Genomic DNA, 22,557 nt, shown 5'->3' with positions numbered 1-22,557 from the left:
CAAGATTGCAGGTTAAAATAACTAATATAAATTATTAGGATATATAAATTAGAGATATTTGTAATATAAATTAAAAATATAAATGAATTTTACCTGACACTTGAAGAAATTTCAGTTTCAAACTCAGTGTGTAATTAATTCTAATATTATAATATTTTTAATTGCACACTTTGCTCTTTTCTTCTTTGAACACGTTCAAACCATAGAAGGAGAGAACAGGAGAGAAGGAGAGAGAAAACAAAATGGATGACTGAGATGAGCAAATCTTTTTCAATATCGGTGGCGCCATCTATCAAGATTTCAAAGCATCTAAAAATTTCCAGGACGAATCACAGAGGCCGCAACGATCGCGATCATCTGATCGGATCATCTATACATCTATCAATGTGTCAAACTGCCATGCGTTGACGTACACATACGTTGCATCAATGTCGGAATTGAACAGTAAGAGTAAAATCAACGAGAATAGTAATTAAGTGATCTTAGATGTCGGGGAGAGAGCTTCATTGAATTTCAGAATGCATACAAGAAGATAGTATCGCTCAAAATGAATAAGAACATGAATTCTCCATCAAAACTCACGGAGTTTGCTCCGTTGAGTCCCGAAGAGAGCCAACCTGTCGTAGCGTCGCTCTTCTCCAAATTCTTTAACTTTACCAGAAGTGAGATCCAGTTAGAATCTAATTATATATTATATTATCATAATCCTTCGTTCTTACATAATTATTAGATCATATTTATATTTATAATTAATTATATTTATTAATTATATTAATTATATTTATAATTAATTACATTTTGAATGTTTACATTTTTATATTTATACTTATAATTAATTACATTTTGAATGTTTAATCATTTTAATAAGGAGATATAATTATTGATTGTCAAATGAAGATATAATACAAAATGTAGTATTTTAAGTTCTTTTAGAGAAATCAAGAAATGAGCTAAAAATTGTGTCCAACAATTTGCATTAATATTACTTAATATTACTACCTTGATTATTATATAATGTATTGCATATTATATTTTATGTTTAGATTCACCGAGTACAAATGATTCCGTTGTATCTCCTAACAATGACGAACATAATTCTTCTGATTCGGATTCGTGGAAGCAATCTGAGAGTACGGAACAAACCCCTGATGACGATAGCACTAGTATGATAAATTTTTCATTAGCCAGTGAGGGCCGCAGTTTACCAAATATTTTGAAACGTATTAGTAATATTGTTGCACTGAAAAGTAACGTGAGTGTTATTATACTTTCAATTTATTTTTACATTATATAATGTAAAGCTTCTTGCAATACAATTTTGTTTACTTTATAGAATCTACGTTCATATAAAGATTCTCAGTTGAGGAGTTACTGGATGCCAGATAGCGTGAGTAAGCAGTGCTATGAATGTGGTGAAAGATTCACCACGTTTCGAAGAAAGCACCATTGTCGCGTGTGCGGGCAAATTTTCTGCTCCAAGTGTTGCTCTGATCAAATACCAGGGAAAATTATGGGATGCACTGGTATAAAACACAAATATCTTTAGTATATCCATATAAATATATGTATACATCAATATACTACATACTTATATTTATATATTTATTGTTATGTCTATGTTTTTTTCATACTAGGGGATCTCAGAGTTTGTACATATTGTTGCAAAGTCGTTCTTTCTTATCTTCAATCATCGGACATGAGGAGCGATTTATCGGCGGATTTAAAAGCATTGCAAGAAGATCTTCAAGTGAAGTATGGAAACGATTCACCACTGTTAACTCGAAAGCACACTAGCGAATCAATGGGTGATGAAACATCGACATGTCGGAAACCAAGCATAGGATACATGGAGGAAAATTACGCGACTAAACGGTAAAAACTAACCAGAATACTAAATATTATTATAATATTATTATAATATATTATTAATTTTTTATCATTGAGTTCATTCTGTTTTGCTCATTTATTACAGATCAGGTAATAATTATCTAACATCGCACGAACGTTCACTCGTGTTGCAAAATTCGGCCTCTTTAAGGATGATTTGGGAAGAATTGTTTCGATCTAGTCAGGCTATTCAATTGCAAACGCATAGAATTCGATTGAAAAGTTATTACAATTGTTTCCTAGCAAGCGAATTGGTCAATTGGATGATAGCACAGAATAAAACAGCCACTCGGTACGTGTCTATTCGACAATATTAAACTGCTAAAATGCTACAAAATTTCCATCATAAATATGGCCTTCTTTTATATAGCGTGCAAGCGACTGCAATAGGCCAAGCATTGTTGGAAGCGGGTTTCATCGAATCAGTTGTCGGCGATAACGTATTTAACGATTCAGCAAGCATATTCAGGCCAGTAGAGTTGTCCTCCTTACAAAGTATAGACTTATTAACGGAAAAACGGACAGCATGCGATGCGCAAGAACCAGCATGGGTAAAAACTATTCCTCAGCATGATTCAACTACTGGTAATGCAACAAATTGAGATTTTTTTACGATGAGATAAACAATTGTTTAACGATTGACTCCTTACAGATTCCGAAAGTGAGACGAAACCTACAAACTGCTCGCAGTCACAAACCTATCGTTTACCGTCATCCAGTTCAAGTTTTTACTTGGATTTAAATCTCGAAGCATCAACCGTCACGTTAAAAAGACCAACTTCGGAAGATTTAACTGCAATTTCTGTGGACAGTAGTGACGGAATAGTCGAACAAAAAGAGATTAATCTTAAATCACACGATTGTAATCACAAGATATGTGACGATCTGTTGAGTGATACGCTTCAAGTGCACGAATTCAAGGAGAAAAACGGATGGCACAGAGCGACTAATTTGAGAACAGCCTTTGGCGAATTAAGCGCGTATGAGTGTTTAACGTAAGTTTTTTAGAATTTTTAATAATTAATACTCTAATAGTATAATACAAGTAAAACAAAAGGAAAGTAAGAGAAAAAACAATATTTATTGTTCGCAGGGCTGCGTATAAAGCGCACGAAGATTCTCTTATTAAGCAACTCCTTAGTAAAGAAGGCTTGTCGCAAACATGGTCAAATACGATTCTGTCCATTGCACATCAAATAGTTGACCACGTCCGACCAGATTTGAATCATGACGCTGATAATTTAGATATTCGACAATACATACAGTTCAAAAAATGCCCCGGTGGTAGCAGAGATGACTGTAATATCGTATCTGGTGTGATTTGCAGTAAGAATGTCGCTCATCGTTGCATGAATGCCATGATTGCGCATCCTAAAATTTTATTATTGCAATGTGGTTTAATGTATCAACGTGTGGAGGGCAAATTGATAAGTTTGGAGCCTGTAATGATGCAGGTATGATAAATGATAAATTTTCATCATATTTTCATCATTATTTTTAATTATTTTCAATTAATCAAATTTTTGTTATCTTTAATTAATCAATTGGGATATATATTTATATTTTTTATATTATTATATTTATATTATTATATTTTATATTATTATTTTTTATATTTTTTCAATTGGGATATATATTTATATTTATATTTATTTACTTAAAAATATCGATATTTCTACGATATTTTAATTTCTTGTACATAAAATTTGTTAGGAGAGCGAGTATTTGGGACACACGGTGGCGAGAATTACTGCTCTAGGTCCAGACGTGGTACTCGTGCATCGTTCTGTAGCTAGATTAGCTCAGGACAAGCTGAGAGAATGCGGCGTGACATTGGTTCTAAACGTAAAACTTAGCGTACTGAAAAGAGTAGCACGATGTACAGGTGCTAGTATTGTAAACACTATAGACGCGCACATAAGTGCGAGATATATGCTTGGCACATGTAAGAAGTTTTATTTAAGAAATTTTCCAGATGAACAAAGTAAGTAAAAGAAATATGTATATGAAATTGATATAAAATTCTTTCTGGATATATCAGGTTGCTGACAAATTTAAAACATTATATAAAGAAAAGTTTAAAAGTTATAAAACGTTATGTGACATGTTTTTAAAATTTTATCAACTTGATAGATCTAGAATGAAAGACATTTATTAATTTTGTAATGTTAACTTTTAGGAGGCGTCAAGACGTTGATGTATTTTGAAAGCTGCGCAAATCCGCATTTGGGCGCGACGATTTTATTGCGAGGCGGCTCGCAGACCGAATTAAAGAAAGTGAAAAATGTTACATCGATGATGATTTTTGCTGCTTACTCGTGGCGTCTCGAAAAGTCATTTCTCATGGACGAGTTTGCTAAACCGCCATCGCCCAAGAATAATTCGTTTCTGGATGAAACATTGCAAAAAGATCCCTCGAATGACGAAAAGCCTGAGAAGCTCGAAAAACATATTGTCGATGAATATGCGCATGCAATCGAGACAAAGAAATCGAAAATGAATCAAGATTATGAAGACACAGTTAACGATGAGCAAAGTGCTCGAAATATTAAATCGCACAATTCAAATATACCTGTGAAGCATGAAAATCTCCATTTCTCCGATAATATTTTAAGTGCAGATTCTCTGAAGGAAGTATCTTCGATGCTGTCGGAAGATTCCGATCCTTATGATACGTTAAAATTATTTAAGGCAAAATTAAAACCATCTTTATCCGATTCGAAGATACCAGCACCTCGTAAGAATGATATGGTAAATTTATGTAACAATGACAAGTCGAAGAACAATACTTTAAACTTTGTTTCCGATGACACGGAAGAACATAACAATTCTATGGCTGCAAACAAGGAGACAAAATGCACCGAACAAAAGACGGAAGAACTTGTTGACAAAGCGAAGTCAAAGGATAAAATATCCTCTGAAGAGAAACGCATTTACGGAGAATCCATAAGCGACCGAAGCGATCCGTTGCATCAATATTTAAATGAGGATGACGAAGACGTATTCAATCGTAATAGTCCGAATGGTCAACGTCTGAGTGTCGCCGATTTTCCGTTATTCAATAAATTTAAGAAAGCGCTCGAGGACACCGTGTTGAGCGTATCGCCGTATCTAAAGTTTTCCATACCTTATCTAGAGACCGAGCTTGGTAGAAATTGCGTACTGAGAAGTTTTTTCCCACGGGAGATCTACTACTCGACGCAATTTCTCGACAAAGTTAAAGAGATCCGAACAAACAGCATGAACGAACAGCTCGCGTCCGAGAATCGCGAACGGGCGAACAGTCTCAAGTTAAAATTGTATCATCCGTTCGTTCAGATGCGCTTGACTACGGATGTCGATAGCCGTGAAGTGCAGAGTCTCTTGGCGAATTTCCGAGCATGCGGCAGCAGACTTAATCCGACGTATAACGTGTTGGATAGACACCAGCCATCAACGGTATCGACCGAGAATAATGAGCAACAGACCCTCTCGTGGCCGGATTGTCTGGATCCCAGCAGCCATCAGCGTCTTTCCGTATTGTTTTGCAGCTTTTCGCACACGGGTAACGATACTCCGGCGTTCTGCGTGAATCCCTGGGTGGTAAACATGATGATGTACGGCCAGAATGATATCGCGCTTGGTCGCTTTTTGGAGCGTTATTGTTTGACGACGGAATACAAATGCCCGGCGCAGGCTTGTCGCGCGCAAATCGCTCAACACGTCAGACGATTCGCGCACGACGGCGGCTGCTTGCACATCAGTCTCAGCGAGATAAGTTCCGAGCCATTTATACAAGAGAATGTCGATCAGATCCTTATGTGGAGCAAATGTGTCAAATGTAAGAGCGTATCGCCGGTAGTACCGATGTCGGGCGACACGTGGTGCTTGTCATTCGCCAAGTATCTCGAGTTACGTTTCTATGGTGGCGTTTATACGAAACGTGATGGCACAGATACGTGTCAACATTCCCTACATTACGATCATTATCAGTATTTTACCCGCAAAAATATGTTGGCCGTATTTAAGTTTACCAAGATCTCGCAATGGGAGATCTCTCTGCCACCGCCGCTGATCAACATCATCTATGATCCGAAGCAGCACGCAAACGTGATTGAGGAGATGAAGAGTGTGGCGTTAAAAGGCGATGAGGTGTTCTCGGCGATCAGAGAAAAACTAATGGGCTTGCAGACAGACTTGGAGAGTCTGAATCTCGCCAAACAACAATTAATCAAGGATCAACAGTATTTTAAAAACAAAATCGAGGAGATTCAGCTCAAGTTAACGTCGCCAACCCTGGAGAATAAGAAGCTCGAGGGTAAAGTATCCGAGAAGCAAGTACAAGCATTGATGTTTAGGATCGAGGATGGCATTGTGATCCTCAAACGACTCATCTCAGAGGCTGTGTTTACCTGGAATAATAAATTGTCAGAGATGTCAGCCAAAAAGAAAGACGAACGACCGCGTCGGTTTACCGAACGATCGATGACGACTGGCAGCAATAATATAGTCGATACCGATGGATACATAACTGAGGATACCGCATCAGAGTCGCAGATCGAAGATTCGAGTCCCATGTCGGCCGATTATAACGCCATCGATGCGATCACAGCAGTGCAAAGTGACTTTCAAGCCGAATTGATTGAAAATTCCGACAACGAGATGTTGGAATCCACCAATAATCCTGACGAAGTTATCACCGTTCAAGATGCATCGCCGAAGATGCATCAAAGATCGCATTCCGATGTTTTTCCGCTGTCTTCTGATGATATGACCGATAAGAAGAAGAAGAAGAAGACCATCTTGTCCCAGTTGTTACCGTCTGTTTCTGTGAACCACACAATACCAAATCCATTAGGACCTTTGGAGCACTATCTATTGCCGCTCGGGTAATTTAATTAAATCTCGCTATTATCTTTATTGCGTCGCAATAGTTAATCTATATCTTTAAAATAATTCGTACCTGTGTATTGCAGATCGGTGGTACCTATAGTCGTCTACGAGTCCGAGCTTTCATCCATAATTGCGTATGCTCTGGACTCGCACGATTACAAGCATGCGTTGCAAGAATTACTGCGCACGGCAAAAGGCTCAGACTTCAATCCCAGTCCGTTGAGCAAACGTAAATTTCCAGAGGGTAGGGAGAGCTCGCTCGATCTGGCGCAATCGGGCGGAATTGAATTCAAGCGGCCATCCGTGCTGTCCTTCTTCCGCGGCAACAGTCCTAATCCGGCCAGTAGCCCGGTCGAATCTGACAAGAACGTGTTGAACGTGGAATCTTCCGGCAGCGTTGTCGGTCCCACCGACGTCGACGACGACAAGAAGACAATAAAGCAACAGAATTACATTGAGCTGCAATTCAACGACGCTACGACCAATTTCTTCTGCAGGATATACTTTGCCGCGCAATTCGCCGCTTTAAGAGACAACGTTCTCCCCTGCGGCGAAGATGGCTTTACAAGGAGTCTCAGTCGAAGTATACAGTGGGCTGCAAGAGGCGGAAAGAGTGGCAGTGCCTTTTGTAAGAGCAGAGGTGCGATTGATTATCACTTTAACTACTTTAATACCTTGTCGAGTATTTGATTAGATCTTCGCACATATACGTACATTTTTTACATGATATAAATATGCATCTTCGAAAGAATATCTTTCCATTGAATTATACATTTAATTATCTTTTATTTATATTTCTTCTTTTTGCAGACGATAGATTTATTATAAAGGAAATGTCTCGACTCGAAATGCAAATCTTTCTCGATTTCGCGCCCAACTATTTCGCCTACATGGAAAAGTGTCAGCAAACCAAACAACCGACTTTGTTGGGCAAGATTGTCGGCGTCTACAGGGTGTCGTTTAAGAACAATACAACTAACGCGGCACTTCGTACCAGCGTGTTGGTGATGGAGAATCTGTTTTACAATCGAATCATCACCGATAAATTCGATTTGAAAGGATCTGTACGGAATCGGCTAGTGAATCCAGACGACACGTGCGAAGGTGAACTGGTCTTGCTGGACGAGAATCTATTGAATAGTACGTGTCTCCCTCTCCCCCCCCCCCCCGACTATTTATAAATAGATGAATTTTCAAGCAAAATATTAAATGAACGTTTCGCATTTTAGTGAGCTGCGACTCTCCTTTATACATCAGATCACATTCCAAAGCGGTATTAAATCGAGCCATTGAACAGGACACCAAGTTTTTAGCGGACAACTCTGTAATGGATTATTCGTTATTAGTAGGCTTAGAACCAAGCTCTGACGAGCTCGTGTTAGGTATAATAGGTAAGTGCGACTCTATATTGTCGTCATCTCTTTTTTTCTCATGTCCGTCTTATATATTATTATCTCTTCCAATCGATAGATTACATAAGAACGTTTACTTGGGACAAAAAGCTGGAGACTATGGTGAAGAAATCTGGTATTCTGGGAGGCCAGGGTAAATTACCAACGATAATATCACCAGAGGAATATCGTGCTAGGTTCATCGCCGCGATGCATCGTTACTTTCTGCCGGTACCGGACAGATGGTCGGGTTTAGGTAGAAGTGTCGAAATACCACCGGAATAAATGTAATACCACCGAAATAAATGTAATTTGAAATTTATAAGATACGCAATTTTGTACGCAATAATTACGTAATCGATGTACATATATACTTTTTATTTATATCGCGAAAATGTAACACGCTCACTATTAATGTAACATTTTATACAGTGATAAAATATTCGAGAAGTATTGACAGCATAAGTGATACCGATATAGAGTTACCAGTTTTAAATATATCTTATTGCTATGTAACATAAAGTCTAATTTATCGCGCGTAAAGAAGTAAACTTCCAATCATATTCATATTTATATACATTATTGTTACGTATTATTGTTAAATTATATAATAATTTAGTTTATTGTATAATAATTCTTTTGTAATATATTTTAGAAGCGGCTGCTTTCCCTCTCAAACTTTAAAGTACAAAGGTATTAGTAAAACTAGACCACGAGGCTAAGAAAGCACCAATATTAATATTTTATTTAATTTTTCAAAATTATGTACACGACCATTATTTCTTTGTAATAGTCAAATAAACAATAATTATAATTTTAACATAATAAAACATTTTTGTTTTTGTCAATAGTGTTTTATCTTAAATACAGCCTACACATATAAGGAAAGTATTAAAGCGTGTACCTTATTGAAAAAAATATCTCGCCATACTCACAAAGTTCTCTTTTTTCTTATAACTAATATCTATTATTTACATAAACGCGCATTCACAGAGATAAAGCTGTATTCTCGACACCTCGAATACTCAAATTTCGACCGCATTTATTGGAAATTAAATTATTAAATTAGTTAAGTTTAGATTCTGATTTTATCATTATTTTTATCACCATCACTATTACGATTAAAAATAAGAAAATTGGATATTATATTGTGCTTTAGTAAAGACACTTTGCCGTCAGATATATATAAAAATCGACTATAAAGAATAAAGAATTCTCCATTATTATTTTAATTAGAAAGAGATGTCTAAAAAGCTATAAAAAGAGAGATAACTATATAAATTCGCTATTATAAAGAATAAATAGAGTCTGAAAACAAATATATATTTATCATATAGATGCTTGTCCATTTATGTGACGAGAAATGTAATAAAAGATATAGAATTCGATATTTTCCGGGGGAATATAGATATACAACTATGATATCAGGTAAAATCGTATTGCCAGAGCTGCCATATAAGAGCATTTATAAACATCGTGAGAAGTCTAGTGTTGGATAAAAAAAAAATCAAATATTTTCTAGTTATGTATTCACACGTATAGTCGGCACAATAATCGACTCGAGAATTCTTTACCACTTATCATGACAGCAAAAAACGGCCTGAAAAAAGGAAACATTACTAGATATATTACTTTTGACGCGTTAATTTTTTCGAGCTATTATACTCTATCACTCGGATTTTATTTTAGTTACTTTTTACTTGTAATTAATTACTATATGTAAAATCAACGAATTACACAATTCGAGACATCCTTTTTACAAATTTTTACACGATAAATCTTCGTTTATTATACTTAGCCTGATATATTTATTTATACCACCGAAGTATCGGCGTGCTTACGGAAACGGAATACGCGCCGTTCGCATGAATAATTGCAAGCATTATTCTATTTTAGGACAACAGTAAAAGGATCATAAACCAGTCGAGTTCCACGATTCAAAAATGAATATCTTCGGGTGCAGCGTTGTCTTTCATCTAGGTTGAAAATACGCGATTTTCTCATCATCTTTCGCGAAAAAGTGCGCAAAGATTTTCCAAGACGAGAACCGAAGAAACTCTTGCAGTTCTTTTGTACTGTGACGTGGAAGTGATAGCGAAAAATTCGTTGCCTAGTCTAACGGTGGTATACGGTGAATCCTAAAGAAACAGCCACTGTCTATAGTTATATGGGGACAAGGAAGTTGGGTTTCGGAGCGGGAGAGCCATTCTTCACAATATGATCCTTCAGAATTATTATCAATGTCTTTTTGATCGTCTCGGACCTACGGTATAGTCTGGGTATGATAGAGAAAAGGGGAGAAAATCCTATGATGTAATTCTCACCTCTTCTCCTTCGTCTTTTCGTGCATATGTATAAATATGTGTATGTGTGTGTCAGATTCTTCAACGCACCATTCTTTGAAATTAAATAATTTCTCGGAGAAACCAGAAAGGAAAGCAATCGCGATGCAATCATTCCGTGATACACGAATGGGTGTCGTTGAGAAAATCGACGCAAACTCACTCTCACATTACACAAGTATAATACATACACACACATACATACACACATAATCACCGCATCACACATTGCTATTATACGCGGATAACATAGCAATTCAATAGCACATATATATAATCCGATTCCAATCCAATAAAGATATTTTTCCCTGTAGTTTCATTCTTTTTTTCCCCCCTCTTCCAGGAAGGACGCGTTTCTTCTCGAAAAAAAATGAATTTTTCTCTTTCCTCTGTGTCTAATCATTCTCGAATCTCTCTCGTCCCATACTCGGAGCACCATTCGCGCTCCGGAAACTTTATCGCGCGTCATCTTCGTGACGTTTCGCGCTCGCGACTAGCACAGTCACTCTTATCTCTGCGGCTCGCCCAGGCCAAATTGCGTCTGTTGCGGCTGCGTCTGTTGCTGCGCCGCATTGCCCGATGTGCTACACCGACCGCTAACGGCATGATGCTGCATGACACTCGATGCCGAGTTCACCTGCAATCCGTTCTGATTCGGAGACATGCCTGTAACAGATATCGGTATAAGTATATGTAAATAATAAACCAATATATCACAGATACGGATTAAATTAATTTATATTATATGCTTTGTCTTTTTTCAATCGTATGATACGCTGTAATCTATCTTGACATTTTATTCAAAAAATATATTTAAAAAAAGCAAGGTATTAGAAATATACGCAAATGAAGAAAGTGACAGAATTGGGAGATTATTTGTTTTTTTTTATAAATTATTAAAGCTATACGTATAAAGTTGCCAAAATCAACTCTTACCTGACGGAGTTTTTTCACCGGCTGACATTTTGGAGAACGCCAGCAGCGCATCCGGGAAATTCGGTGGAGTGGCTGGCGTATTGCATGGTGTTATCTGTAAATGTAAGATCCTTCTTTACAATCTCGCGAAAGTAGTTGAATTAAAATAAATTTACAGGAATTTATTCTAAATTGCCACTAACTTCCAATCTTCAGAATTGAACTAATTTTTTTGCTAATTATAAGAGAAATATATTGAGAATTAAACAAGTAATTTTTAATTTTTTTAGAGTGTAATAATATAAGTCAATTTATAATGTAAAATGACAAATTTGCTACACTTTGATTTTAAAAAATAAATTTTTCGATTAATATTTAAAAAAATAAAAAAAAAATAAAAGAGAAAAAATCCACATTAAACTTTTATAATTAGATAAGCTCTCCTTCCTCTTGTTATATTATTTTATTATTTTATATAGACAAAGATATATACAAGTTTTCTCAAAAAGCAAGAAACTTTATTCCCAAGTCTTATAAGTGACGCACAGTTTTTTTTTTTAATTAAATAATATATCAAGCTGTGCAAAAACATTTCTTGAAAAAAGAAAAATATATAAATCAATATAAAAACAAAATAATCTTGCGTGTACTTTGGACCGAAGAGATTAGATTCAAAGTGAGGAAAAACTATCGGGTCTTTGAAAGACCATTAGCTACAATGAGTTCGTTGAACTTTCGACTCCTGCATGTGACGTCAGGCAGACAGGTAGACGGGTGATCAAAGAATACAAGGGCAACACATGTAGGCAACGGCCACCAGTCGCGATGATAACCCATGACCGATAAGCGGCTATTAAATAACGCTCGCTGCAATGCTATTCATGCTCTTTCATAGTCGATCATGTTGCTTTCGTATTTTTAACATTTTATTGAATGAATTAGAATCAATCGAACGCGGTTCCTCTCATTAGACGAGGCGATTTATCGAGTATATTTCGATAAATCTCACATTGATTACATTTAAATTGATAATAAAATATTGCGAAAGATTGTATATTTATGCGAAATGTATATAGGATACGTTTTTGTGCTCTATGTATATTTCACTATGAAAACATTTTCTTTTTTTTCCTCTTTTTTGTGAACAATAAAAATAATTGTTGCATTTCTACTATTGTGCAATTCAATTGTCATTGTAAAAAAATAAAAAGTGAAAGGACTAAATACATGCATACGTTCCTTCGCTCGTTCAATTCATGGAAAATCTCTCAGATCTTGCAATTTGTGACTTTCGCTTTTTTAAATTATATATTTTTATCATACTTGTGCAAAGAGTAGGTTGTTTTTATTTGTCAGGTAAATTTAAAAGTTTTCTATAAACATATATAGATTTTTTCCTTAATATTTTCAAATCTAAATTTCAGATTGATACATCTATCAAATTATAAATAATATATGAAGCAGAAAAAAATGCAAAATCAAATGTTACAATTTAAAGTCATATATGCAGTCATATATTTTTACATGACTAATACTCTTGTTATTTTAAAATAACTTGAGAATAAAAGTAGCTTGCGATAAAAATGTGGAACCGATTGGAAGGCAGATGCGTTAATAAAAAATAAAAGAATTGTCATCTGGAAGCAGTGTATGTCCGTCCAGTCTTGCGAATCGAGATTTGGCACACACTTATCGGAATGTGCCGACCGAGAATAGTAACTACACCTACCACTAACGTTCGTCGACAGCGGTTCTCCTTTGTGTCTTGTCTCGAGATTGTATCACCATCATCGGTTTAGTTTTGCTATCACGAGCTAAAAGTAGGAGTCAATGATCTTCATATCTCTGTGTGTGTTATCTTTAGATTTGGTTTTCCCAGCCTGACTATCAGATCTTTGATTTCTTTATTAACGATTAATTAAATTTCATGAAGAAGATAATTATTTTTATTATTATATTACATTATTATATATTATATTATATTATTATATTAATATGCTTTTCTCATTAATATCATTAATCTTGGTATTCTTTTTATTCGGCATTTTAATAATTTTCTCGTTGATAATTTTTAGAAAATTCAGAAGCTAAAAAACTTTCCCAATTCAATTTATTACATTATTCTATATTAATATTTTGAAGATATAAAATACGAGCGAAGTATATTATCATTATCGAAAATTATTGATTCACCTTTTTGCTCTTTTCGTCTGAATATAAATTTCTTTACTCGAACGCTAAAGAAAGAAAATATATCAGAATGCAGTAACTTTGCCGTAGTAACATATACAGTATGTTAGATAACAGATACATTTGGTGAACAGAAAATTTATTTTCTTCGGAAGCTAACACGATTCTTTTTCAATTCAATCAAATGATCTTACGCAGTTCCCAAGTCGCTTCGATTTTTATTATTTTATCGATTTACATATTTCTTTAAAGCGCGAAATTTTTATTTTGATCAGTCGCATCTCGAAAATTATACACGTTATTATTTACGTTCAATTTCAAGAAGATATTTCAATTTCTTACAGGAATTTTCTCCACTCGTATTTATTAATGAACACTTTGTATGGAGCAATGAACCTTATAAAGAAAAGAGATCACGAGGCAAGAATAAATGGCAGATCACGCGAATCTCGAGAGCCAGGTTACCAGAATAAACTACAATATATATCAAATCGTGCATTCGCGCAAGCCAGAGAGAGCACGCGGTAGGAATCTACCCAGAAGACTCTGTGCCATTGCTGTTTTGGCTGCAGATGACAGGCCGAAGATAAAACGTAATATATAATCAAAGTCTCTTTCCTTTTCCCTCTCGTACATCTCAATCTGTCATCATCATCTGTTATAGACGCGACCTTGTATACCTATGTATAAAATTATACGGAATAAAGATACTCACGAGAGAGAGAGAGAGAGAGAGGCAGAACGGGTAATTAATCAGAGAGCGACATAAATAGTTGGCGGAAGGGGCGGCAGTCACCCCGTGAAGGTCAGACACGCGCTACAATCGATTTTCCTCCTGTGTTTATGCACATTAGAATGACGCGACGAGAGGAGGAAGAACACGTTTCGTGAATCGGCCCGCACCCGATGTATTTATCACTTTGGAACCCGCCTCCCCCTCTCCCCCCTTTCCCCGATCCTGATCTCTCGCCGCTCGTTGTATGTGAACCTACTTTTGAATAATCAATAAGATGGGAACGTACCCAGCCGGCCCACGCGACTCGCTCTGCCACGAATATTTTTTTAACGCGTAACCACGTTACGTCAGATTACGTGCTACTCGAAAAAAAAAATCGTCTCGCAGCAATAATTTTAAATTGTGAAAAATTAACTGACGTAAGTGAATAATTAACAAATATTATACGACGCATGACATGTGTGTTTTGCACTTGATTAATCTAAATGTGAGGAAACATTTATAGCTGAATTAGTAATGAAATTTAGAAAAAAAAAAAAACAAACTCTGACGTCTGTCCATATTAACACTAATTGTACTTGTTGTAAAGTTTATCTGTGACACGCAGGAAAAAATATTTATCATTCTAGCTAGTCATCTTGAAACTCGTATTTATCCAATGTAGTGTTTAATATTTGCCAATGGAATTTAAATTTATTAGAAAGTATTATTAGAGTTTGCTGATATAAATTCTACCCAAATAAATTCTGTCGCAAACAACGTTATAACAGAAACAAAAAGTAGCGATATATTTTTATTGTGACGTCGAAAAATTTACCTGTCTGCATCAGCAACATTTTTTTTTTTAATGTGAAACTACCGAAAAGAAGGAAAAGAAAAAAAAACGCTCAAAGAGAGAGCGATGTATCAAATTCGTTGCAATTGGATCTCGTCAGGAAATTGGTAAGCAAAAAGACAAATAAAAGCATAAATATTTCCATGTGTACGAATAATATATATGGAGTGTGATTCTGAAAATAAATGGCTGAACTTTGCAGGTGAAACCTTTGGATAATTTAGAACGGGTCTTCCTCGACAAAGTGATGTAATCTCTGCCGAAATCAATATTGTTATAGATAATATTGATTTTGACAGAGATTACATCACGTTTTATATATGTATCAACTCAAAATATTAACGCGCAATCTGAATCGATGATAAGGAATCCTAGCTGATAAAAACAAAAGCGTATAAAAATATCCGTTTACACTTCTTTCATGACCCACATGTGGATAAAATGCAATGATATTTTTGACTTGTATCACGTCAAAGCGTAATTTCGCGTGTTACAAGAATATAATCTTCGTACAAAAGACCGTTCTCTCAGGGCCCCCCTTATTTCAAGTTTTGTGCTTGTACGAGGAATATACACATATACATGTACAGTTCTAAAGGAAGCGAGGCGAGGCGAGGCACCGAAGACGACGCGACTCGCCGACGCGGAAATAGAACTCATTGATTGCACAGAGTGCACGGATATAGAACATGGTTACCGTCTTACATGCTTTTCGTCAGTCACGCCACAAGTGAACGATGCGGGGGGACTTACTTGGCCGAAGTGGGTGCCGGCTCCCTGCGCGCAGGAAGGTATCGCCGCCTCTTGGAAAAAAATACTGAGGGCGGTCTGCAACAAAAAAAGACACGATCGATTTATAACATATGATAAAGGTAGTGTCTTAAAATAAACAGGCATTTTTACTAGTACTGGTACGATTTAGAAAGCCATCAATCAAATTCCGATCAATTTAATCGGCAATTAATTTAACGGACAGAATTGCCTGTAGCAGTTTCCAGCTATATAATCTTTCTTTCCTTGCATTGAATGACGAAATATTCAATTCAATTATATTTATATTGACACAAAATACTGAAGATATTATCGATCAAGTTAATCGGAATTTGATCCTTGAATGATGAACTTGAAATTGGTAACTACTTCGTGTGTGTAATACAGATGTACAAAAGCCATTTTTTTCTAAATAAAAAAAAAGTTGGAAGAAAAACGTTTTTCTCATTGTCTTTTTAAATATAATATTTTTTTAAATTAAATTTCTTATATTTTAAATTTTCGAAAATAATTTATTCAAATTTAATTTCAATTTCTCTTTAAAGAATTTACATAATTAAAAATAGTAATTACATAACTATACATATAGTCAACTGGAATGCGAGCTACATTTAAAATAATACTGGTTAATTTAAATCTATCATCTAAAGAGTAAAAAATAATAAAAAGAATCAATTTGTAACAATCAAAATATAAAGATATTAAATATGTGGAGAAAAAAAATTGGAAAAAAAAACCGAAACTTGTTTTTCTCTATTTATAGATTTAATTAATGATAAATTTATTCATTTTGAATGAAGATTTTAAATAATTTGAATGAAAATTTTAAATAACTTAAATTACGTCTATTAAAATAATATTCGACTTGAAATAAAATTTATTTCTAATATCTAGAAACTCGATTTATAAAAAAAGAATTCTTTGTAGTATTCTATCTCTTCGATCTTCTGCTCTCTATTATTAGACTTCTCTATCGTTACACTCGAGTAGTAAAAAATATTGACACAAAGATTACAGAATATCTTTGCGTTTCTAATTTTAGCGTGTTGTTCTTGATCGAAGGCAAGAGATCGTGCAGTCATCTCTATGATTAGGAACAGCGAGATAGAGAGACGATGTAATCGGGTCGAGTGAGAAATCTTTGTTATATGTACAATCTGTGATCCTCTGTCATTACTTAAACTGCCAGTTGCAATATCTCGTAATCGTAAGCTGCTTCGTCAGTATCATCCGATGCTTTATTGTATCGATATCCGATCCTTGCGCTCGAAGCCGATATCGGATATCCATACCATCGCACTCTGTCCAAGAGCCATCCGATAATTGCTGATAACAATATTGTAACATGATGGTCTCAGAGCACTACGTCAATTATCAATTATTATTAATATAACGATAATTATCCATAAACAGACTGTTCTGTTGTTTTCTATGCGTCTGACAATTATACACACATATACACAATGTTACATAATAATTTTAACAATGAAATAAAATAAAATTTTATCAGAGTAATATCGTTGATGAACTAAGCCAGAATTAACTAGTTTGTTGCCTGTTATAAGCAGAATGCATTACACAATACACCATGACATTCAACCAACCGGTGTTTAATTAAAACACCGGTGATACTCGATAGTCGGATATATTAAAGACATTAGCATAAGAATGTAATAGGCTGGTCTGCTAAGAAACGCGTTTCATATTTCGATCAGAACGTTGTTGCAGCGAAAGGGATACGTAAAAGCTGTATAGAGGTGGGTGTTCATTGTATCTGTTATTTTCAGCTGTGTGTTTATTGACATTTTTAAAAGTATGCAAAAAAAATGAAACAAAAGTAACTTCTTTCAGATCCTAACAATAAAAAGAGGAAATTAAAAGAAAAAAATTGCAGTGCAAGATATACAACAAATAGTTGACATGTAATATAATGGATATATTATATAATTTATATTTAATAAAATGGAAATAGTTGAATGATTTAGAACAAGATAATTGAATGAATAAAACTAGCGATTTTAATTTTCCTTCAGTAAACATTCATGCGTCCAAACAAATCACAAATTAAAATTTTAAAAAATTATCGCATAATTTAATCGATGTAAAAACAAAAAGAATAATAATTATCGATGCAATTACGCAATTGTATAATATAATACTCAATATATCAAACTCTCTCTTAAAATCGCTAGCAGTTTTTGTTTTTCCAGAAACATCGCAATTACAAAGTTCAGAGGTACTTGTATTTTTACTCCTACGATTGAATTATTTGACTGATGATGGACTTTAATCGGCTGAGTAAGAAACAAGTGAATAAAATAGCCTCAAGTTCAAATATATAGTGTGGTTCCGCTTTAATGCAGCACTCCGCTCGAGCGGAGAAAGTTTTCGAATGGAGAAAATTTGCTGTAACATGTTATCTACATATCTTACAGCCGTCCGTGGATTAAAATCGGTATAATTTTAACGGCATATAAATTTGATATATATACGACGTGTCATTCATTAGAAAGGAATCTCAAATTATAATTATAATAAAGAAGTTTAAAATTATGATTGCAAGAGATATAAATATAAATATTTATCGATATCTGAGAGAAACGGTAGCAGTAATCTTACACATTCTTATCATGTTGTACTTGAGATATAAAACGTGGACACCCTGTATGTCGCGTTACATTGAGTTGACACGAGGCGAAGAGAGAAGAGAAGAGGAGAGGAGAGGAGAGGAGAGGAGAGGAGAGGAGAGGAGAGGAGAGGAGAGGAGGAGAGGAGACGCGTTCCTTGCGGTGTGTATAAATATACGTTGCCGCATTGTTTACATTGTGGTCACAAAGCACACAGAAAGATTCCTCGTGTTAAACTTTAATCACAATGATGCATTAGCATGTATTAGTGTATCGCAATGTTATCTTTCTCTCTGCGTCTATCTCTTTCTCTGTCTCTATTCTTCTTATTCTTTCATAAAATTCATAATAACAATAATAATGCAATTAGTATAGCATAAGTCGGAGCGCAAAGTCACGCTCTCGTTATCTCTCTGATTACATCATAATGTGACCTAAAATTTAAAAAAATAAGATTACAAAGAAACCAGATCATAAGATAAGGAGTCGATAATCTTACACGTGATGTTCGGCTCAATAATCTTGAAAATAAACAATCGTAAATATTGTAAAACAATTGTAATAATTATATTTTCGTTATAATATTTTAATAACAATCAATCTCATACATTTTGCCAGATTTATTGCTGAAAAAAAGAATATTATGTATTTGCTTGTTATTACATATTAATCTTGCTTTTTCCTCATCTTTCGTATCATCGTATTCTCAGAATAAATGAAAAATCATTACGTTCAAAGTAACTAGAACGTAACGATTTTTCCTCGTTCTAATTTAAAATTTCGATTGAATTAACTGATTAATTGAATTATGATTAATTTAACTAAAGTAAACACGGCTATAGCAAAATTTCAAATTATATATTGAATATTCTTAATCTTACATCTTTCTCTTTCCATGTGTTAAACAAAAAAAAAAAAAGATTATTTAGATTTTTAAAAAAATAATTTCGACAGAACGACAGTTATTTTTTGATAGACTAATAAAGCTAATAAGCAGTTAATTCGTCGATCAAATTAGAAGTTTACGAAAATAAAACTTGTTTTGATTTTTAATCAGATTTAAAAATTAAATGAGTTTAATTCTTTAACGTAAATATGGAAACATTGACATTTATCTCAATATATGTGATCTGTCACGAATAAATATGAGTCATGCTCGCTGGAGATTCGAATAATTTGCCAAAATTACACCAATTCCGGTTTTTTAACGCCCACAAAATTCTCTCTTTCTCTCTCTTTCTCCTGATTGTAAACATATAATGTACATACATATTTTATAACAAGACGACGACGACGACCGCTTAAAAAACACAATGTACCGCGTGACTCGTAACGTAAATAGTAATTATCGATCCCTTTCGTCCGGCGATTAGGACACGATTGTGTATTATTTTGCACGAGAATGACAAGCCCTAAAGAATGGAAAAAAATTTGTGCGTTATCTTAAAAGAAAGATTGTAAATCGCGGTCATAAATTGTCCGATGTTTGACGCACAATACCCATAGGCCGATACTGGATGCGATACCGTATATCGAGGAAATACAAGGGAAGTATCAGTATATCGCTGATGAATCAGCAACGAGAGAGAGATGATATATAATCCTATTGCGCAATGTCGAGACCGATCGCAAATCGAGATATTATAGCTACGCAAGAGATTACGTAGTAACTAAGCGAAAGAAAACAAACTGTCCTACCGCAAAGAAAATGATATAATTAGCGGAGATCAATTTTCGTAGATACATACATAGGGAAAGTAAACAGGATGTATACTCAAATTTATAATAAATTCTATGATTTATTCGATTTTTCAGGTATTTTTCTTTAAAATTCCAGGTAGAATTGATGTATTTTTAGATAAAATAATTTTAAAATAAGTTTATTTATTATGATTTTTTAACATAAATGAAATATATATTTTAATATATTTTAAATTGAAAAGATTGGATACTTTTTATCAATAATTAAATTTAAAATAATTATTCTATAAAGAATTTACATTTTTTATTCTACAAAGTAACTCTAATATTTAATATTGAAACATAGTAATTTGGACAACATACAGCAAAATATTGTCTAAACTTTAAAAACATAGACTACTAAGAAATGTTGTATATATACAATATGTTATTTAAATACATAAAACAAATATTTTTAAAATAGTTATATTTACATATATATAGTTATATAACATTTTTAAAATAATACAAAAGATAAGGAAAAAAATAAAATCACATAAGATTTCCACATTTAAATATTGCACAAGATTAGATAAGCTACTATAAATACACAATCTTTTCAGAATTATAAAATTAAAGCTGTTTATAGATTAACATAAATATCAAACAACATAAAAACAAAATTATCAATTCAAAAGAAAAGTTTCCTGAATCCCAGTAAAATTCCACGAGAATTTCCTTCAAAATAAAACAATAAAAAGTCGCTGAGAATACCAAGTGTTCAAGGTTTTTGAAGTATACATCCTGGTGAATTTTAACCGTTCTGGTTCGGATATTTTTGAAGAACGAGAGACTCGTCGAAGCAGGAGAGAAACCGGTATTTAAACCGATGATGAAAACGCGACGCATTATTTACATTCGTTATTCGATAATATATTACGTTTACGACGACTGTAGCGCCGTTATCTGATAAGGACGCGGAAAACACGGGGCAAAAAATTACACGAATCTTACGACGGCTTCGACGAGAAGTCGTGTTCGTTTCACCTTTTCCTTCTCCAAATTTACGCATTCGGTCGCGTGGCGTTAATCGCGCAACATTTTTATGAATGAAGCGAGCAGGTCGCGCGTTCATTGACGCCTCGCGAGGATGACCAAGATATTGATGTGACAACACGATCGCGTGCTCGAGGAGGCCGATCGATCTCCAGGTTGGCGAATCTCCGCCGAATCGTCCTCGGCCGAAACGTCGTCGCGCGAGGAGCATCGGCCATTTTCGTCGCTTTGTTTACGTAGCGGTGTAGTACACACAGACAGGAAACATACAGGGAACATACTCTTCACGTCCCCCGCGCCTTTGCGACATTAACATACATCTACATCAGAAAGGGCTCCCACAAGACACTCGCATCGAGACTCCCTGCTTCTCTCTCTTTGTTTTTCATCTTCTCGCAACCCCCCTTGCCCTCGCCACCTCCCGTTTCCTTACCTCGAATTGCCAATGTGCCGCTTGTAGCAACTGCTTGGCCTGTTCCCTGGCGCAGCCCGCGGCCAGTACGAACTGATTGATCATCACCTGCTCCCGAAGGGCGTCCATTCTTTCACCACGTTACGTTTCGACCGACGACGGGCACGAAAGAGACGCCAGAAGCGTAGGAGTCGTTTAAGGATGGCCGAGGGAGAGGGAGAGGATAAAGAGAGAGAGAGAGAGAGACAGAGGTACGGGACGGACGGATATATGTCTGGTGAATAAAACTGGCTGGACGCGAAGGGCCGGATGAGAAGAACCGCACGCGAGACTCCCGACGGCAACGTTTACGACCCGCGACCGCGTCTCTTGCGATCGTCTACGCGCGACGACGACGACGACGGCGACGACGTAGCGCGGCGAGCGGCGATCGGCCCCTTGTTTTCAAAACTAAACTCATCGCAGGCGGCCGCGAGAGCGCCACGGCCGCGCGCGACGACGTCGGGGCGCGTGGGGCGGCGGAGGGGGGGAGCGCGCCAGCTGACGTCAGATGGCGCCGCTCGCGCCGTGCCGCCTCCCCCCACCCTCGTGTTTGGAGCCATTCCGCGCGCCGAGCCGCGTCCCCCCCTCCCTCCTCTTTCCCTCTCCCGGCACGAAGGTAAACATCGATTGCCGGCGCGAGGATGTCTTTGTTTACCTTATCGCACGACGCATTGCGTGGAATACGAACGCGTAGAAATGACTTGTATCCCACGCGAGTAAAACGCGAAGATATCTCTCTTTCTTTCTAAAAAATATAATTTATCGCTCATATGTATATACTTGGAAAAAAAATATCCTCGA

General features: G+C 35.6%; 2 protein-coding genes across 3 annotated transcripts; one reads left to right on the top strand and one right to left on the bottom strand.

Annotated features, from left to right (window-relative positions):
- The first annotated feature begins 408 nt into the window (after positions 1-408).
- Positions 409-9,645, top strand: LOC105249010 (1-phosphatidylinositol 3-phosphate 5-kinase). Of its 2 annotated transcripts, XM_011254138.2 has the most exons (15): positions 409-662; positions 1,044-1,252; positions 1,334-1,523; positions 1,635-1,872; positions 1,973-2,179; positions 2,258-2,472; positions 2,540-2,882; positions 2,981-3,341; positions 3,601-3,871; positions 4,067-6,755; positions 6,843-7,399; positions 7,570-7,899; positions 7,989-8,150; positions 8,230-8,457; positions 8,806-9,645. In XM_011254138.2, exons 1-14 carry the CDS (start codon positions 548-550, stop codon positions 8,433-8,435), a joined length of 6,093 nt encoding a protein of 2,030 aa, XP_011252440.1. In that variant the 5' UTR covers positions 409-547; the 3' UTR covers positions 8,436-8,457; positions 8,806-9,645. The 2 variants fall into 2 exon arrangements, with proteins under 2 accessions (XP_011252440.1, XP_025262149.1); XM_025406364.1 differs by lacking the exon at positions 8,806-9,645 and having other exon boundaries at positions 512-672; positions 8,230-8,770.
- LOC105249009 (UBA-like domain-containing protein 2) lies at positions 9,645-22,227 on the bottom strand. The gene is made up of 4 exons (XM_011254136.2): positions 21,736-22,227; positions 15,922-15,996; positions 11,429-11,522; positions 9,645-11,158 (listed from the first exon to the last, which is right to left on the bottom strand). The coding sequence occupies exons 1-4, from the start codon at positions 21,841-21,843 to the stop codon at positions 11,001-11,003; spliced, it is 435 nt and encodes a 144-aa protein (XP_011252438.1). The 5' UTR covers positions 21,844-22,227; the 3' UTR covers positions 9,645-11,000.
- Between the last annotated feature and the right edge of the window lie 330 nt (positions 22,228-22,557).

Source organism: Camponotus floridanus, unplaced genomic scaffold, assembly GCF_003227725.1.
Source record: "Camponotus floridanus strain SB8 unplaced genomic scaffold, Cflo_v7.5 scaffold14, whole genome shotgun sequence".
In the NCBI taxonomy this organism is placed as follows: Eukaryota; Metazoa; Arthropoda; class Insecta; order Hymenoptera; family Formicidae; genus Camponotus; species Camponotus floridanus.
This window is presented reverse-complemented; position numbering and strand designations above follow the sequence as displayed.

Excerpts from the sequence above, each read along its gene's own strand:
- LOC105249010 (XM_011254138.2), top strand. The coding sequence starts at position 548 with ATGAATAAGAACATGAATTCTCCATCAAAACTCACGGAGTTTGCTCCG. Across the intron at positions 6,756-6,842 it reads CACTATCTATTGCCGCTCGG|ATCGGTGGTACCTATAGTCG; the intron begins GTAATTTAATTA and ends TGTGTATTGCAG. Across the intron at positions 7,900-7,988 it reads GGACGAGAATCTATTGAATA|TGAGCTGCGACTCTCCTTTA; the intron begins GTACGTGTCTCC and ends TTCGCATTTTAG.
- LOC105249009 (XM_011254136.2), bottom strand. The coding sequence starts at position 21,843 with ATGGACGCCCTTCGGGAGCAGGTGATGATCAATCAGTTCGTACTGGCC. Across the intron at positions 15,997-21,735 it reads CGGCACATTGGCAATTCGAG|ACCGCCCTCAGTATTTTTTT; the intron begins GTAAGGAAACGG and ends TTTTTGTTGCAG. Across the intron at positions 11,159-11,428 it reads CGGTGAAAAAACTCCGTCAG|GCATGTCTCCGAATCAGAAC; the intron begins GTAAGAGTTGAT and ends TATCTGTTACAG.